Here is a 15,660-nt window from a genome sequence, read left to right as displayed (position 1 = left end):
CGGGCAGGAGGAGAGCGGACCGGAGAGCGGAGAACGGGAACCGACCAAGGCATGTTACGGGCAGGGGGCATGTCACTGGCGGGGGGCACCGCAGGCGGAGGAGAATAAGGAACAGCAGGAGGTGGTTTCGGCTCTCTGACCGCCAACAGGTGCTGGCGGCTGCGCCGGTAGACAGTGCCCTCATAGTCCACCAAGTAGGAACGCGGCGAATCGTCGACCCCCACCACGGTAGCGAGTTTGGAGAAACCGGTAGACGTCTGCAAACGGACGACCTGGCCTGGCAGTAGTGGGGAGAGAGGACGGCTGGACTTGTCGTGCAAGCGGCGTTGGATTTCGTGCTTCTGAGCAATGCGCTGCTGGACGGCAGAAGGCTGCAGGACCCTGGGCACAAGAGACTGCTGGGCAATCGGCATCGGAGGGCGAATAACGCGGTACATGAGCCGTTGGGCAGGCGATTTCATGGTACAGTCTGGATTTATTCCGGAGGTTCAACAACCCCTGGTAGAAATCATCATTAGAGAGATAGGACTGTTCAATGAATGATGAATGAAAACTTTATTGTCATTCAGATATACACCTAGACACAGTGCACCTTGAATGAAATTTCGTTGCATTTTACTCTCCAAAATCAGTTAAAAGTTAAAAAGTTCCAGGTGCGTCCATAAAAATGCGTCATGTGCATGGTTCTGTAAAATAAATATATATATTAAAAAGTTTTTAAAAGTGACGATATTTAAAAAGTTCTAGCCTCGGTTTTTTTGATTGTTCAGTAATCTTATGGCCTGGGGGATGAAGCTGTTGCAGAACCTAGTTGTCCCGCTCTTCATGCTGCGGTACCTCCTCCCAGAGTTAAGCAGTATGAACAGTCCAAATTGTGGGTGTGTGGGGGCTCTGATAATGCCCTTAGCTCTACTCAGACAGCGCTTGTACCCCATGTCCATGATGGAAGGAAGAGAAGTCCCAGTGATTTTTTCCGCTGTCCTCACCACTCTCTGAAGGCACTTCCAGTCCGCAGCTGTACAGCTGCCGCACCACGTGGAGATGCAGCTGGTCAGGACCGACTCAATTGTGCTTCTGTAGAAAGTGGCGAGGATGGGAGGGTGGAGGTGTAAACTTCTCAACCTGCGGAGGAAGTACAACCGCTGCTGTGCCCGTTTTGCCAGAGATGTAATGTTTGTGGACCAGTTTAAGGTGTCCGTTATATGCACCCCCAGGAACTTGATGCTTTTCACCTGCTCCACTGCTGAGTTGTTGATGCAAAGTGGAGTGTGACTGGGCTGAATTTTCCTTCTGAAATCGACGACAATCTCCTTGGTTTTGTTCACATTTAGGAGAAGGTTGTTCCTGCTGCACCAGCTCACCAGCTGTTCCACCTCCTCTCTATATGCCTGGTCGTCGTTATTGCGGATGAGGCCCACTACTGTTGTGTCATCCGCGTATTTGATGATATGGTTAGTAGTGGACCTGGCGACACAGTCATGTGTCATCAATGTAAAGAGCAGCGGACTCAGGACACAGCCCTGAGGGGAGCCGGTGCTCAATGTGATGACCGAGGAGGTGTTCTTCCCCACCCACACAGACTGTGGTCTTTCAGAAAGAAAATCCAGGATCCAGTTGCATAGTCTGTTATTGAATCCTAAGGGTGCCAGTTTGCTCACCAGATGCTGGGGGATTATCGTATTAAATGCTGAGCTGAAATCAACAAACAGCATCCGCACGTGGGTGTTCCTCTCCTCCAGGTGTTGTAGGCTCAGGTGGACTGCAGAAGAGATAGCATCCTCTGTGGAGCGGTTCGGCCGATAAGCAAACTGGAACGGGTCAAAACTGGAGGGGAGTTTTGACACCATGTGCTGCTTAATAAGCCTCTCAAAGCACTTCATAATTATTGGTGTGAGTGCTACGGGGCGATAATCATTCAGGCAGGTGCTTTGCACTGCGCACAGCGCGCTCAGCCAGGCCATTGCTCTGCGGGTACTCTGGACTGCTGGTGTAATGATCAAAGTTCCACTTTGTAGCGAAGGCTTTGAACTCAGCGCTGGTGAACTGGCGGCCGTTGTCAGTCTGTAGCCGGACAGGGGATCCAAAAGTGGCGAAGTGGCGGTGGAGCTTGCTGATGACCATCTCCGAGGTGATGGCAGGGAGAAGGTCCACCTCGAACCAATTTGAGTAAGAATCCACCAAAACGAGGTAGTGCTTTCCACGCCATTCAAAAATGTTGGCAGCCAGCGAGGACCATGGCATGTCAGGGGCAGGCTGTTGTAGCAGCGGCTGACGCTGCTGATGCGGGGCAAGAGAATTGCAGTCCGGGCAGGAGGCCACTCTGGCCTTGATGTACTTCGCCATGCCAGGCCAATAGTACTGTTCCTGGGCATGCGAGACGGTGGCGTTGGCCCCAGGATACCCCATGTGGGCAGCATTGAAGTACAGGTCGTATAGGGAGGCAGGGACGACAACTTTGTGGCCTTTGATGATAATGCCATCGATGAGCACCAGCTCATCACGAACCAGGAAGAAGGGGTGAACACCAGCAGGTAAAGAGGTGCGTTTGACAGGCCATCCACGCCTGATGACAGCGGCAAGCTGTTGGAGATCGGGGTCGTCGGCGGTGTGCGCAGCCAGGCATTGGAGCTGTTTGGAAGGGACGAAATTCACGTTCAGCACCTGTAGATCATCCTGTTCGAAGGGGTGCTGGTCGCGTGAGGTCCGGGGGGCTCGGGACAGCGCGTCAGCCACATGCATCTAGGTGCCCCTTTTGTAGACGATTTTAAAGTCAAAGCGCTGCAGCTGCAGCATCATCCGCTGCAGCCTTGCGGGAGCAACGTGGATAGGTTTGTTTAGGATCGTCACCAGAGGTTGGTGATCCGTCTCGACAGTGAAACTGTTGCCAAAAAGGAAGTCTCGAAACTTTGAACAAGCGAACACAACTGCCAGCAGCTCCTTCTCAATCTGCGCGTAGCGCTGCTCCGTGTCCGTCATGGTCCTAGAGGCATAGGAGACCGGCTGTAGAGAACCATCATCGTGCGGCTGCAGGCAAGCAGCCCCCAGACCAAAACGTGAGGCATCACACGTCACCTACAACCGGACGCTTTAAATCGAAGAACCTCAGAGTGGGTGTGCTGATCAGCCTTTTCTTCAACAGGTCGAAAGCTTGCTGGTGGTGTGGGAACCAGGACCAGGCAATGTCTTTTTTAGTAAGCTCTCAGGGGTGCGCTGAGCTCGCTGAGGTCAGGAATGAACTCTCCCAGGTAGTTGAGCATGCCCAGGAAGCGCTGTAGACCGGCAATATCAGTAGGGGCAGGCAGTTCAGAGATGGCGCTCGTCTTTTGCGGGTCGGGCTTCAGCCCTTTGACCGTGAAAATGTGGCCAACGTACGGGACCTCAGGTACACGGAAACGGCATTTTGACGGGTTCAACTTGAGATTTACCTGCCTGGCGCGGTCCAGGATTCTGCGGAGGTTGCGATCATGCTCAGCCACATCTCTGCCGTAGACCAGAATGTCGTCCACAATAATTGCACAGGGCAGACCTGCAAACAGTTGCTCCATGGAGCGCTGGAATACCTCACTAGCGGAGTTGATGCCGAACGGCATCCGCAAGAATTTAAACCTGCCGAAGGGTGTACCGAAGGTTGTTAAGTCAGAGGAGCGTTTGTCCAAGGGTATTTGCCAAAATGAACTGGCGTCGAGGACGGAAAACACCGTTGCTTGTCCGACTTGGGCGGCGACGTCTTCAACGGTCCGCATTGGGTAGTGGTGCCGCTTGATAGCCAAGTTCAAGTCCTTGGGGTTGATGCACACCCGTATCTCATTCTTGCCTTTCTTCATTGTAGCGACCATAGTGGAGACCCACTTGGTGGGCTCGCTGACTGACGCCAGAACACCCATATCGACCATGTCCTTTAGCATAGCCTCCACCTTGTCCTTCATGGCGAATGACACTCTGTGCGGCGGGCGAATTACAGGCATCACGGAGGGGTCAGTTGCAATCTTGTACACTAGTGGCAGCTTCCCCAGCTTACCGTCAAAAAGGTCTGGATACGCGGATAGCGGATCCATCACAGCGTGAACTTCGTGAACTGTCCGGTCGAAAGACACCAGACCGAGATCCTGGCAGGTCTGGTTGCTCAGCAAGGTGACACAGTCGCAATCCAGAATAAAGAACGACAGGTCACAGGATGATTTCTGCAGCACACAGTGGAAAGTAGCCCTCCCCACAGGTGTTAGTTCCTCTCCCCATAGGCACGCAAAACAGAGCGATCGGCAGTCAACATTTCATTATTTCTTATCTTGTTGAACAGTGATGTTGACATAACATTCACTTTTGCACCCGTATCCAGCTTCGCAGAGAATGACTTGTTATTCACCGTAATGAGCACAGAAGGATCGGGGAGGCTAGAGTGGCTGTGAAGGAGAGTGTAAACACTTGACTCTCCCATGGAATATTCGATCGCAGAGTCGTGGGCAGTGGCTGCAGTAGAGTGAGAGTCCATCTCACTATCAAGTTGCTGAAGGTTGTTTAGGATTTGCCTAGTAGCTGGTGGAACTTTCCCACGGGAACGGAATGAGGCAGCAAAATGATTAATTTTCTTACAGAAATTGCAGGATTTTCCGAAAGCCGGGCACTGAGACTGCACGGGGTGGGCATAGTTACAATTGGGACACTTAGGTGCCCGCGGGTCCCGAGATGGACGGGCGGGCCGTGGGGTAGGGCGGGAACTGTCCTGCAAACGTCGTGGCCCTGTAACACCAGTCAGATTGACAGCGCGGCTGTCAGATTCCCTCACCCCATGTGTAGGGGTTACCACCTCGGCGATGCGACACACATGCATTGCCTGAGTCAGTGTCAGGTCAGGTCGTTGCAGCAAATCAGCACTTAACTTCTGGTCTAACATGCCAGTAACTAGAATGTCCCTGGTGAGCTGGTCACACATATTTTCGAAACGGCACCGCTGAGCAAGATAGCGCAGGTCAGCGATGAAACACTCGACAGGTTCTTCTGGCTGTTGCTTCCGCGAGAAAAACCTAGCCCGCTCCAACATGCGGTTGGAGGGCAGGTCGCAAATCTCGGCAAATTTACGTAAAAGACATACCGGGTCGGCGGCAGATTCAGCTGGCACGGCGATCTGGCCGTTGACATCCAGGACCTCTGGATCATAAACGAAAGCCCGAGCTCTCTTCATGGCATCGGGACCTGCTAGATTAAGCAGGAGGGAGGCATGGACCGCAGCAGGGTCATTTCTGTGCGCAATATTGACGAAGTGAGTGTAGTCCATCAAAAACGTAGCCCATCGCTCCGCAATGTCCGCATCAAAGACAAGGGGGGAGGGTTTCCTGCACGAGGAGGCCATCAGAACTGATAGGGAATACCGGGCAAAATATAAAATAAAACCGGTAAACGCGAGTCTAACTAACTATCTGACACCATGTAAAGGAGTCTAGTCTGACACACTGTAACCTTTACTATAGTCTTTAATATAGCACATGGCACACACGTCCCAGTACTGGCTGCACCCAGCCTTCAGGCGTACCAGGACAAAATGGGAGGAGGAGAAGGGAGGAGATCATAGTTATACTGATATGAGAGGGCGTGTTAATGGTGATGAGGTAACTACATTATAGGCTGCATGCATAAACCATCTACACATCCTTCCTATAATTAGGCGACCAAAATTGTACACCATACTCCAAAATTGGCCTCACCAATGCCTTGTACAATTTTAACATTACATCCCAACTTCTATACTCAATGCTCTGATTTATAAAGGCCAGCACACCAAAATCTTTCTTTACCACCCTATCTACATGAATTCCACTTTCAGGGAACTGTGCACAGTTATTCCCAGATCCCTCTGTTCACCTGCATTCTTCAATTCCCTACCATTTACCATGTACGTCCTATTTTGATTTGTCCTGCCAAGATGTAGCACCTCACACTTAAGCATTAAACTCCATCTGCCATCTTTCAGCCCACTCTTCCAACTGGCATAAATCTCTCTGTAGACTTTGAAAATCTACTTCATTATCCACAACCCCACCTATCTTAGTATCATACTTACTAATCCAATTAACCACACCATCATCCAGATCATTGATGTACATGACAAACAACAGTGGACCCAACACAGATCCCTGTAGCACCCCACTAGTCACTGGCCTCCAACCTGACAAACAACCATCCACCATTACTCTCTGGCATCTCCCATTCAGCCACTGTTGAATCCATCTTGCTACTCCTCCATTAATCCCCAACCATTGAACCTTCTTAACCAACCTTCTGTGAGGAACCTTGTCAAAGGCCTTACTAAAGTCCGTATAGACAACATCCACTGTTGTCTGTATGGACCCTCATCAATTTCCCGAGTAACCTCTTCAAAAAATTCAAGAAGATTAGTCAAACATGACCTTCCAGGCACAAATCCATGTTGACTGTTCCTAATCAGACCCTGTTTATCCAGATGCTTATATATATTATCTCTAAGTATCCTTTCCATTAATTTGCCCACCACTGACGTCAAACTAACAGGTCTATAATTGCTAGGTTTACTCTTAGACCCCTTTTTAAACAATGGAACGACATGCACAGTACGCTAATCCTCCGGTACTATTCCAGTTTCTAATGACATTTGAAATATTTCTGTCATAGCCCCTGCTATTTCTACACTAACTTCCCTCAATGTCCTAGGGAATATCTTGTCCGGACCTGGAGACTTATCCACTTTTATATTTCTCAAAAGTGTCAGATTTATCGCAGTCGCTGCCTCAAAAAGGCTGGCAGTATCATCAAAGACCCACACCATCCTGGCCACACATTCATTTTCCTGCTACCTTCAGGTAGAAGGTACAGGAGCCTGAAGACTGCAACAACCAGGTTCAGGAATAGCTACTTCCCCACAGCCATCAGGCTATTAAACCTGGCTCGGACAAAACTCTTGATTATTAATAACCACTTTCTGTTATTTGCACTTTACCAGTTTATTTATTCATGTGTGTATATATTTATATCATGCTATATGGACACATTTATCTGTTTTGTAGTAAATGCCTACTATTTTCTGTGTGCTTAAGCAAAGCAAGAATGTCATTGTCCTATACAGGGACACATGACAATAAACTCACAAACTTGAACTTCTAATCATGTCACTTTAATCCTTGTTCAATTTTAAAGCAGTTGGTACTGCGATCATCTCACTAACATTTTAAAATTGGCTTTCTGATCCGTAATAGCTCCATTGTGTTAGTGGTAAATGTTTGCCATTTGGGGCAGGTGTTTTGAGTGGTGGGTTTGCCAAGCATAGCCTGTTCTTTAGGAACAGGAAGATTCTATTAATGAATCTATCAACAAACACAGTTACAAAGATTTTCTGCCAGGGTGCGATTTTCAATGGGTGCCTGTGATCAGGACAATGCAGAGAAGAAAGATTGCCGGGTTCTTCACTGGTTAGATGCAATTTTTGGATGCCAGGAAATTCTTTCAACAAAGCATGATTAATAAAAGCTGGGAAGAAATGGATGCAAAAAGGAAAAAAAACTAGACATATGGTTTTAGGTTCTGAGAGTCTTCCCTCAATTTTGTTTCCAATTCCGAAATGCCTTTAAAGAAAGTATAGATTTATATAGTTTAGATCACAAACATTTTTTGCATCGAAATGCTGTAACAAAATTATATAAGACGATTTCAAATATGCAATTGATATGTAGAAACAAGGAACCATAGATGCTGGTTTACACAAAAGGACAGAAGTGCTGGAGTAACTCCGCAGGTCCAGCAGCGTCATAGGGGAACATGGATATGTGATGTTTCGGGTCTAGACCCTTCTTGTCCCGACCTGAAACGTCACCTATCCATGTTTTCCAGAGATGCTGCTTGCCCCACTGAGTTACTCCAGCACTCGTGTCCTTTTACGCAATAGATATCTTTTGTAACCCAGAAAAAGATAAAATGTTTGCATCTCACTGTTGACAATGCTGGTTAATGATATTTTAAGATTGCACATAGTTTAGTAGTGCTTTCCTTAAAAAAAATCAATTGCTGTTGGACGCACACATGTGATAAGAACTGAGCCTTAAAATAGTTCAACATTCCTCACTACCTTTTGTCTATTTTCCAACAGCAGAACAGTCCGCGTTGCAATGCAGGTGCCTGTGGTAATGACCTCTTCGGGACAGAAATTTTCAACGGTGGCTGTTCAGTCAATGAACCCAGTTTCAACAGTAATAACCAGCACAAACACAACTGTGTCTACTCCAAAGGTACTCATCCAAACCATCCCAACAATGGTGTCTCCTTCTACGGCAGAGAATGGAGACAAGATCACCATACAGCCTACAAAGATCATCACCATCCCTGCAACGCAGATAACCCAGTGCCACTTACAGACAAAGGCAGGCTTGGCTACAACTGGCAGCATTAACATAGTTGGGGCACAAGCAGCCATTCAAGCTCTTTCTCCTATGTCCATTGCAGGGGGGACACCTGTAATGAGACTAGCAGTGCCTGCACAGCAAGCTACAGGCCAGAGCGCTGCTCGAGTTATTACTGCGGTTATCAAAGGGGCAGAGGTCAAGCAGGAGGGTACGGCTGCAAAGGTGGGTGCAGATGTTCATAATATGCCCATGATCAAGGAAGAGCGTTCAGTGGAGGGCAGCAATACGGTGACTCGCTGGGTGGTTGTCAGTGCACCCTCTATTGCCCTTCCTTTGACAATGAAAACAGAGGCAGAAGCCACGGTGACTGGTGAAAAATAATAGTGCCACTTTGAAGGGTCGCGATGGGACTTGTAATTTTTAATTTACAAGTTGTAAAGGAATGTTTCCAGCAAACATTTTACCATCCCATGCTTTGCCGTGGATTTGAGCCACATCATCAAATGCTGACAAAAAAAACTTTTCAAATAGGAACAAATGAAACTTTACTGAATTCAAATGCAATTGATTGCATGTTGATCCACAAATGGGACCATGTGTTTCACTACATTTTAAAGCTACGCAAAGAACTTCTGAAACACTAATGTATTGGTGATCGGAATGGAATGTTTCTCAGAGTTCTTCAGAAATTCTAAAGCACAAGTGGTATCAGGAACTTTACTTCTGCTCCCTATGTACAACTTCAGTATAAGGTCTGGTTGGGCATAGCAGTGAAGGTGCTGAGCTAAAATGTGAACTGATCTTTGCCATATTACTAATAATGGCACAGTTCACAGCAGCTGTAATCTAACATTTTCAGCAGAAGACTATATGTCTTCTTTTCTAACATTCCATTACAGTAATCCCATATCTTGTTTGTTAACATTCACCTGTCCAGTTTTAAGACCTGCTATTTTCTGAAATAAAATGTTCCCTAATTATTCCATAATTTTCCATTATCAAGCCCCTCCAACCCTGTCCCCCACCTTCCACATCATGTTTCATTTGGGGATATAGCCTCATTGGTTTCCCCTGGAATTAATTATTTAAATGATTAGTAGAATGGTCGCTGTATTTTCAGGATCATATAATTGGAATAGATCACCATCCACCAGTTTGGCCAGCTAAGCTGTATGTATGCAAGACTTTTTTTTTGCCATTGGTTGCTTGCAAGCAAGTTCCTGGTAACACTGGTTCTTTTAAAACTGAATGTTGCCCATTGCATTTCAATGGAATACCAACATTTGTTTAAACAACGCTCTGTGCACAGTACTTTTCCTTCTACTGGAGCTAAGTGAATTCTATACAAACCATACGGAATGTGAAGGATTAGTTGAAATGGAAGTTACTGCTTTTATTTGGAGGTTTGGTGTATTTTCAGGATTTGTATAATGACATTTAGTGAGCAATGTTAAATGACAATTTGAGTTTTTTCCATTTAAAAAAAATAAGCTATGTACGAACTAGCTTTTTGTTAAAAGCTCTTTTTAATATTTCACGAAGCACAGTATTGTTATGGAGTAACATGTTATTTTATGGTAGTTAGAGCCTGCCAGACACATAGATTCTGGTCAAGTTAAGTGACCGACCTTTGGCTATACCTTTTTTAAAATAATGCCTGTGTCACTTTGCCTTGGTGTATGTATAAACATTTTACTTTTATTTTCCTGCCACTTAAAGGTCCTGCTCAGTCTAGCTTTGTGTAATGATCTGTTCCTTTCCAGGTAGTTCTAAACCTGCTGACTTCAATTAAAGAGGAAGTCTCGTCATCAGGACCCAAATATTTTAAAAAGAAAACTGTTACATTAAATTATAATTAACATCCTTTTGTCCATCCATCTTATCAATTTTTATTTCCATAGTGACAATGAACTGTGATGTGTTTGAGAGAGGAATGTGTTCTTTTTTTGTTGGGACAGTCAAGGTACGATATGCAGTTAATGTTCAGCTCTTGCTATTCAGCACCCCCAAGGGAACTCTCTCCCTTTTACCCTGGTACTGCCTTTAGATTTCACCAGTGCTCACTGTTCAAATGTATTCAAAAAGCTGAAAGAAATGGACCAAAACAAAATGATGTTAAACCCGTCATAACCACCTGCTTTTTAAAACTGGATTTTGGCATTGAAGTAATGATTGAATAGGGAGATTACCAGTGTTCTGACTGAAGATGTTTGTACGGTTTCAACATTTGAAGTATATTCTATTTTGTTGTACTCTTGTTTCAAAGTGTATTCAAGTAGATTTTACCGAACTTTAACAGTGAATCCTGTTTTGATTTTGTTTTGGTAAAGAAATACAAAGTATATTATGTGTCTATGCATCTTCTTTAAAGAGGTAAGAGATGAAAATGTTATATCTTAAATGTCCCCAAATCACGAATGGCTAAATGCACCCCATCCATTTTGGGTCGGTGGCAAGACAGTTGGACGGAAATCAATGGAATCTGATGGGTGGAATGCCGACGAAGGGCTGAGTGGTTGGATCCTCTGTTGTATTTACATAAAATGGAAAAGTAAAACATTGATTAAAGCAGTTGAAGTGTTTTGCATGGGTATTAAAAGGGAAGTTTGCGTTTTTGACTGTCGTAACAGTTCCATGGTTCATTAACATAGTGTTCCTTAAATATTGATAAATGAAAACTGTAAAAGTTTTGCTTACCTCAACAGCCATCTCTCCCAGAAAGCAAATCTAGATGGTAAACCAGCTATATTGAAGCAGCCTTGCCTTCAGCAGAGTATCTAGCTGGGAGTTCAAAAATCACACAAAGACACATTTAAAACTATCCTTTACAAAGCTGTGGTAATCTAAATTTGCCTCATCCTTTGTGAGACTTGAGACAATGGGAAAACACCTAGAAAAAAAAACTTGACTATTGGCATAAATGTTTGGAAGAATCTCTGACTAGGATTGTAGGATTACCTTTCATGCTTTTACAAAGGCCAAAATCTTCAGGGTTGAGTATGCATGAATTGAGCTGGTGAGCAGCTTGCCAATAGAAAAAGGAAATTAGTAGGCTTAAAGAAAGGCCTCAAAGACACTTTCAAGATAAGGATACAAATTCAACATCTCATTGAGATGTGTAGTAGCTTAGAACCTTTGAGGACATTGTCTTCTGCTATTACAGATAAACAGTAAAAAGGACTTGTATAACAATTGTGGCCGATCCCCATCTTCTAAGAACAGTTGTGTTACATAGAAACATAGAAATTAGGTGCAGGAGTAGGCCATTCGGGCCTTCGAGCCTGCACCGCCATTCGATATGATCATGGCTGATCATCCAACTCAGTATCCCGTACCTGCCTTCTCACCATACCCCCTGATCCCTTTAGCCACAAGGGCCACATCTAACTCCCTCTTCAATATAGCCAATTAACTGGCCTCAACTACCCTCTGTGGCAGAGAATTCCAGAGATTCACTCTGTGTGAAAAATGATTTTCTCATCTCGGTCCTAAAAGATTTCCCCCTTATTCTTAAACTGTGACCCCTTGTTCTGGCCTTCCCAAACATCGGGAACAATCTTCCAGCATCTAGCCTGTCCAACCCCTTAAGAATTTTGTAAGTTTCTATAAGATCCCCCCTCAGTCTTCTAAATTCTAGCGAGTACAAGCCAAGTCTATCCAGTCTTTCTTCATATGAAATTCCTGACATCCCAGGAATCAGTCTGGTGAACCTTCTCCGTACTCCATCTATGGCAAGAATGTCTTTTCTCAGATTAGGAGACCAAAACTGTACACAATATTCCAGGTGTGGTCTCACCAAGACCCTGTACAACTGCAGTAGAACTTCCCTGCTCCTATACTCAAATCCTTTTGCTATGAATGCTAACATACCATTCGCTTTCTTCACTGCCTGCTGCACCTGCATGCCTATTTTCAACGACTGATGTACCATGACACCCAGGTCTCGTTGCATCTCCTCTTTTCCTAATCGGCCACCATTCAGATAATAGTCTACTTTCCTGTTTTTGCCACCAAAGTGGATAACCTCACATTTATCCACATTATAGTGCATCTGCCATGCATTTTCCCATTCACCCAGCCTATCCAAGTCACCTTGCAGCCTCCTAGCATCGTCCTCACAGCTAACGCTGCCCCCCAGCTTCGTGTCATCCGCAAACTTGGAGATATTGTATTCAATTACCTCGTCCAAATCATTAATATATATTGTAAATAGCTGGGGTCCCAGCACTGAGCTTTGCGGTACCCCACTAGTCACTGCCTGCCATTGTGAAAAGGACCCGTTTACTCCTACTCTTTGCTTCCTGTCTGCCAGCCAGTTCTCTATCCACATCAATACTGAACCCCCAATACTGTGTGCGTTTTAAGTTTGTATACTAATCTCTTATGCGGGACCTTGGCGAAAGCCTTCTGAAAGTCCAGATATAACACATCAACAGGCTCTCCCTCATCCACTCTACTAGTTACATCCTCGAAAAATTCTATAAGATTCGTCAGACATGATTTACCTTTCATAAATCCATGCTGACTTTGCCCTATGATTTCATCACTTTCCAAATGTGCTGCTACCCTATCTTTAATAACTGACTCTAGCAGTTTCCCCACTACCAATGTTAGACTAACTGGTCTGTAATTCCCTGTTTTCTCTCTCCCTCCCTTTTTAAAAAGTGGGGTTACATTAGCTATCCTCCAATCCTCAGGAACTACTCCAGAATCTAAAGAGTTTTGAAAAATTATCACTAATGCATCCATTATTTCTGTGGCTACTTCCTTAAGTACTCTGGGATGCTACCTATCTGGATTTATCGGCCTTTAATCCATTCAATTTACTTAACACCACTTCCCGGCTAACCTGGATTTCACTCAGTTCCTCCATATCATTTGACCCCCGGTCCCCTGCTATTTCCGGCAGATTATTTATGTCTTCCTTGGTGAAGACAGAACCAAAGTAGTTATTCAATTGGTCTGCCTTGTCTTTGTTCCCCATGATCAATTCACCTGTTTCTGACTGCAAGGGACCTACATTTGTTTTAACTAATCTTTTTCTCTTCACATATCTATAAAAACTTTTGCAGTCAGTTTTTATGTTCCCTGCCAGTTTTCTTTCATAATCTATTTTCCCTTTCCTAATTAAGAACTTTGCTCTCCTCTGCTGGTCTCTCAGTCCTCTGGTAGGCTGCTTTTTCTGGCTAATTTGTATGCTTCATCTTTTGTTTTGATACTATCCCTGATTTCCCTTGTTATCCACAGATGCACTACCTTCCCTGATTTATTATTTTGCCAAACTTTGATGAACAATTGTAATAGTTCATCCATGCAGTCTTTAAATGCCTTCCATTGCATATCCACTGTCAACCATTTAAGAATCAATTGCCAGTCTATCTTGGCCAATTCACGTCTCATACCCTCAGTTACCTTTCTTTAAGTTCAGGACCCTTGTTTCTGAATTAACAATGTCACTCTCCATCCTAATGAAGAACTCAACCATATTATGGTCACTCTTGCCCAAGGGGCCACGCACAATAAGATTGCTAACTAACCCTTCCTCATTACTCAATACCCAATCTAAAATAGCCTCTCGTTGGTTCCTCTACATGTTGGTTTAGAAAACTATCCTGCATCCATTACAAGAAATCCTCTTCCTCAGCACCCTTGCAAATTTGATTCACCCAATCTATGTGTAGATTGAAGTCACCCATTATAACTGTTTTACCTTTGTTGCACGCATTTCTAATTTCCTGTTTGATGCCATCCCCACCTCCACTACTACTGTTAGGTGGCCTGTACACAACTCCCACTAGCGTTTTCTGCCCCTTAGTGTTTCGCACCTCTATCCATATCGATTGCACATCCTCCAAGCTAATGTCCTTCCTTTCTATTGTTAATCTCCTCTCTAACCAGCAACGCTACCCCACCTGCTTTTCCTTTCTGTCTATCCCTCCTGAATATTTAATATCCCTGGATGTTGAGCTCCCAGCCTTGGTCACCCTGGAGCCATGTCTCCGTGATCCCAACTATATCATAGTCATTAATAGCTATCTGCACATTCAACTCATCCACATTACAAATGCTCCTTGCCTTGAGACACAGAGCCTTCAGGCTTGTTTTTACACCACTCTTACCCCTTATACAATCATGTTGAAAAGTGGCCCTTTTTGATTTTTGCCCTGGATGTGTCTGCCTGCCACTTTTACTTTTCACCTTGCTACCTATTGCTTCTACCCTCATTTTACTCCTCTCTGTCTCTCCGCTCATACATTTAAGAACCCTATCCCTTTAACTCCATCCTCGACTATCCCATTTGACACCCCACCCCCCTTATTCAGTTTAAAACCACCCGTGTAGCAGTGGCAAACCTGCCTGCCAGAATGCTGGTCCCCCACCTGTTAAGATGCAATCCGTCCCTATTGTACAGTTCCCCCTTACTCCAAAACAGATCCCAATGATCTAAGAACCCCGTGCACCAGTTCCTGGTCAGCCACACATTCAGGTCCCGTATCTCCCTGTTCCTGCTCTCACCAGTATGAGGAACTGGAAGCAAATCGGAGATAACAACCCTGGAGGTCCTGCTTTTCAGCATTTTTCCGAGCTCTCTAAAGTCACGCTGCAAAATATTAACCATATAACCATAAAGCAATTACAGCACGGAAACAGGCCATCTCGGCCCTACAAGTCCGTGCCGAACAAATTTTTTTCCCCTTAGTCCCACCTGCCTGCACTCATACCATAACCCTCCATTCCCTTCTCATCCATATGCCTATCCAATTTATTTTTAAATGATACCAATGAACCTGCCTCCACCACTTCCACTGGAAGCTCATTCCACACCGCTACCACTCTCTGAGTAAAGATATTCATCCCCTTTCTGACATCGTTTGTGCCGACATGCACTACCACTTCGGCTGTTCACCTTCGCCCTTTAGGATTTTCTGCACTCTGTCCGTGACATCCTGGATCCTGGCACCAAGAAGGCAGCACACTATCCTCGAATCCCATCTGTTGCCGCAGAAACCCCTGTCCGTACCTCTCACAATAGAGTCTCCCACTACAATGGCGTTGCCTGACGTTGGCCTCTTTGGTTTTGGCTCAACAATCCTATTTGCTTCGCAAGCCAGTCCGCCGCTCAGTGTAATAACGTCTTCTGTCCCGACAGCTTCTAAGTGGGTGAACCTGTTCACAAGAGGTACAACACACGGGGACGTTTGCATTCCATGCTTCATCCCTTTCTCACCGTCACCCACCTCTCTTCCAGTACCTTAGGTGTAACAATCTTACTGTAGGACTTGTCGAGGAACGACTC

General features: G+C 45.3%; 1 protein-coding gene across 3 annotated transcripts in view; it reads left to right on the top strand.

Moving 5' to 3' along the window:
• The window catches only part of LOC129701937 (ETS-related transcription factor Elf-2-like), a 145,234-nt gene extending 134,529 nt beyond the window's left edge, over positions 1–10,705 (top strand). For 2 of the 3 annotated variants that reach the window (XM_055643385.1, XM_055643397.1), the window contains one exon: positions 8,111–10,705. In XM_055643385.1, coding sequence (XP_055499360.1) covers positions 8,111–8,744 — 634 coding nt within the window. In that variant the 3' untranslated portion in view covers positions 8,745–10,705. The remainder of the gene's footprint in view (positions 1–8,110) is intronic. The other variant, XM_055643391.1, reaches the window with a different exon arrangement.
• Positions 10,706–15,660: the final 4,955 nt, after the last annotated feature.

Source organism: Leucoraja erinacea, chromosome 1 (assembly GCF_028641065.1).
Source record: "Leucoraja erinacea ecotype New England chromosome 1, Leri_hhj_1, whole genome shotgun sequence".
In the NCBI taxonomy this organism is placed as follows: domain Eukaryota; kingdom Metazoa; phylum Chordata; class Chondrichthyes; order Rajiformes; family Rajidae; genus Leucoraja; species Leucoraja erinaceus.
The sequence above is the reverse complement of the archived record's forward strand: the minus strand, read 5'-3'. Positions and strand labels throughout refer to the sequence as shown.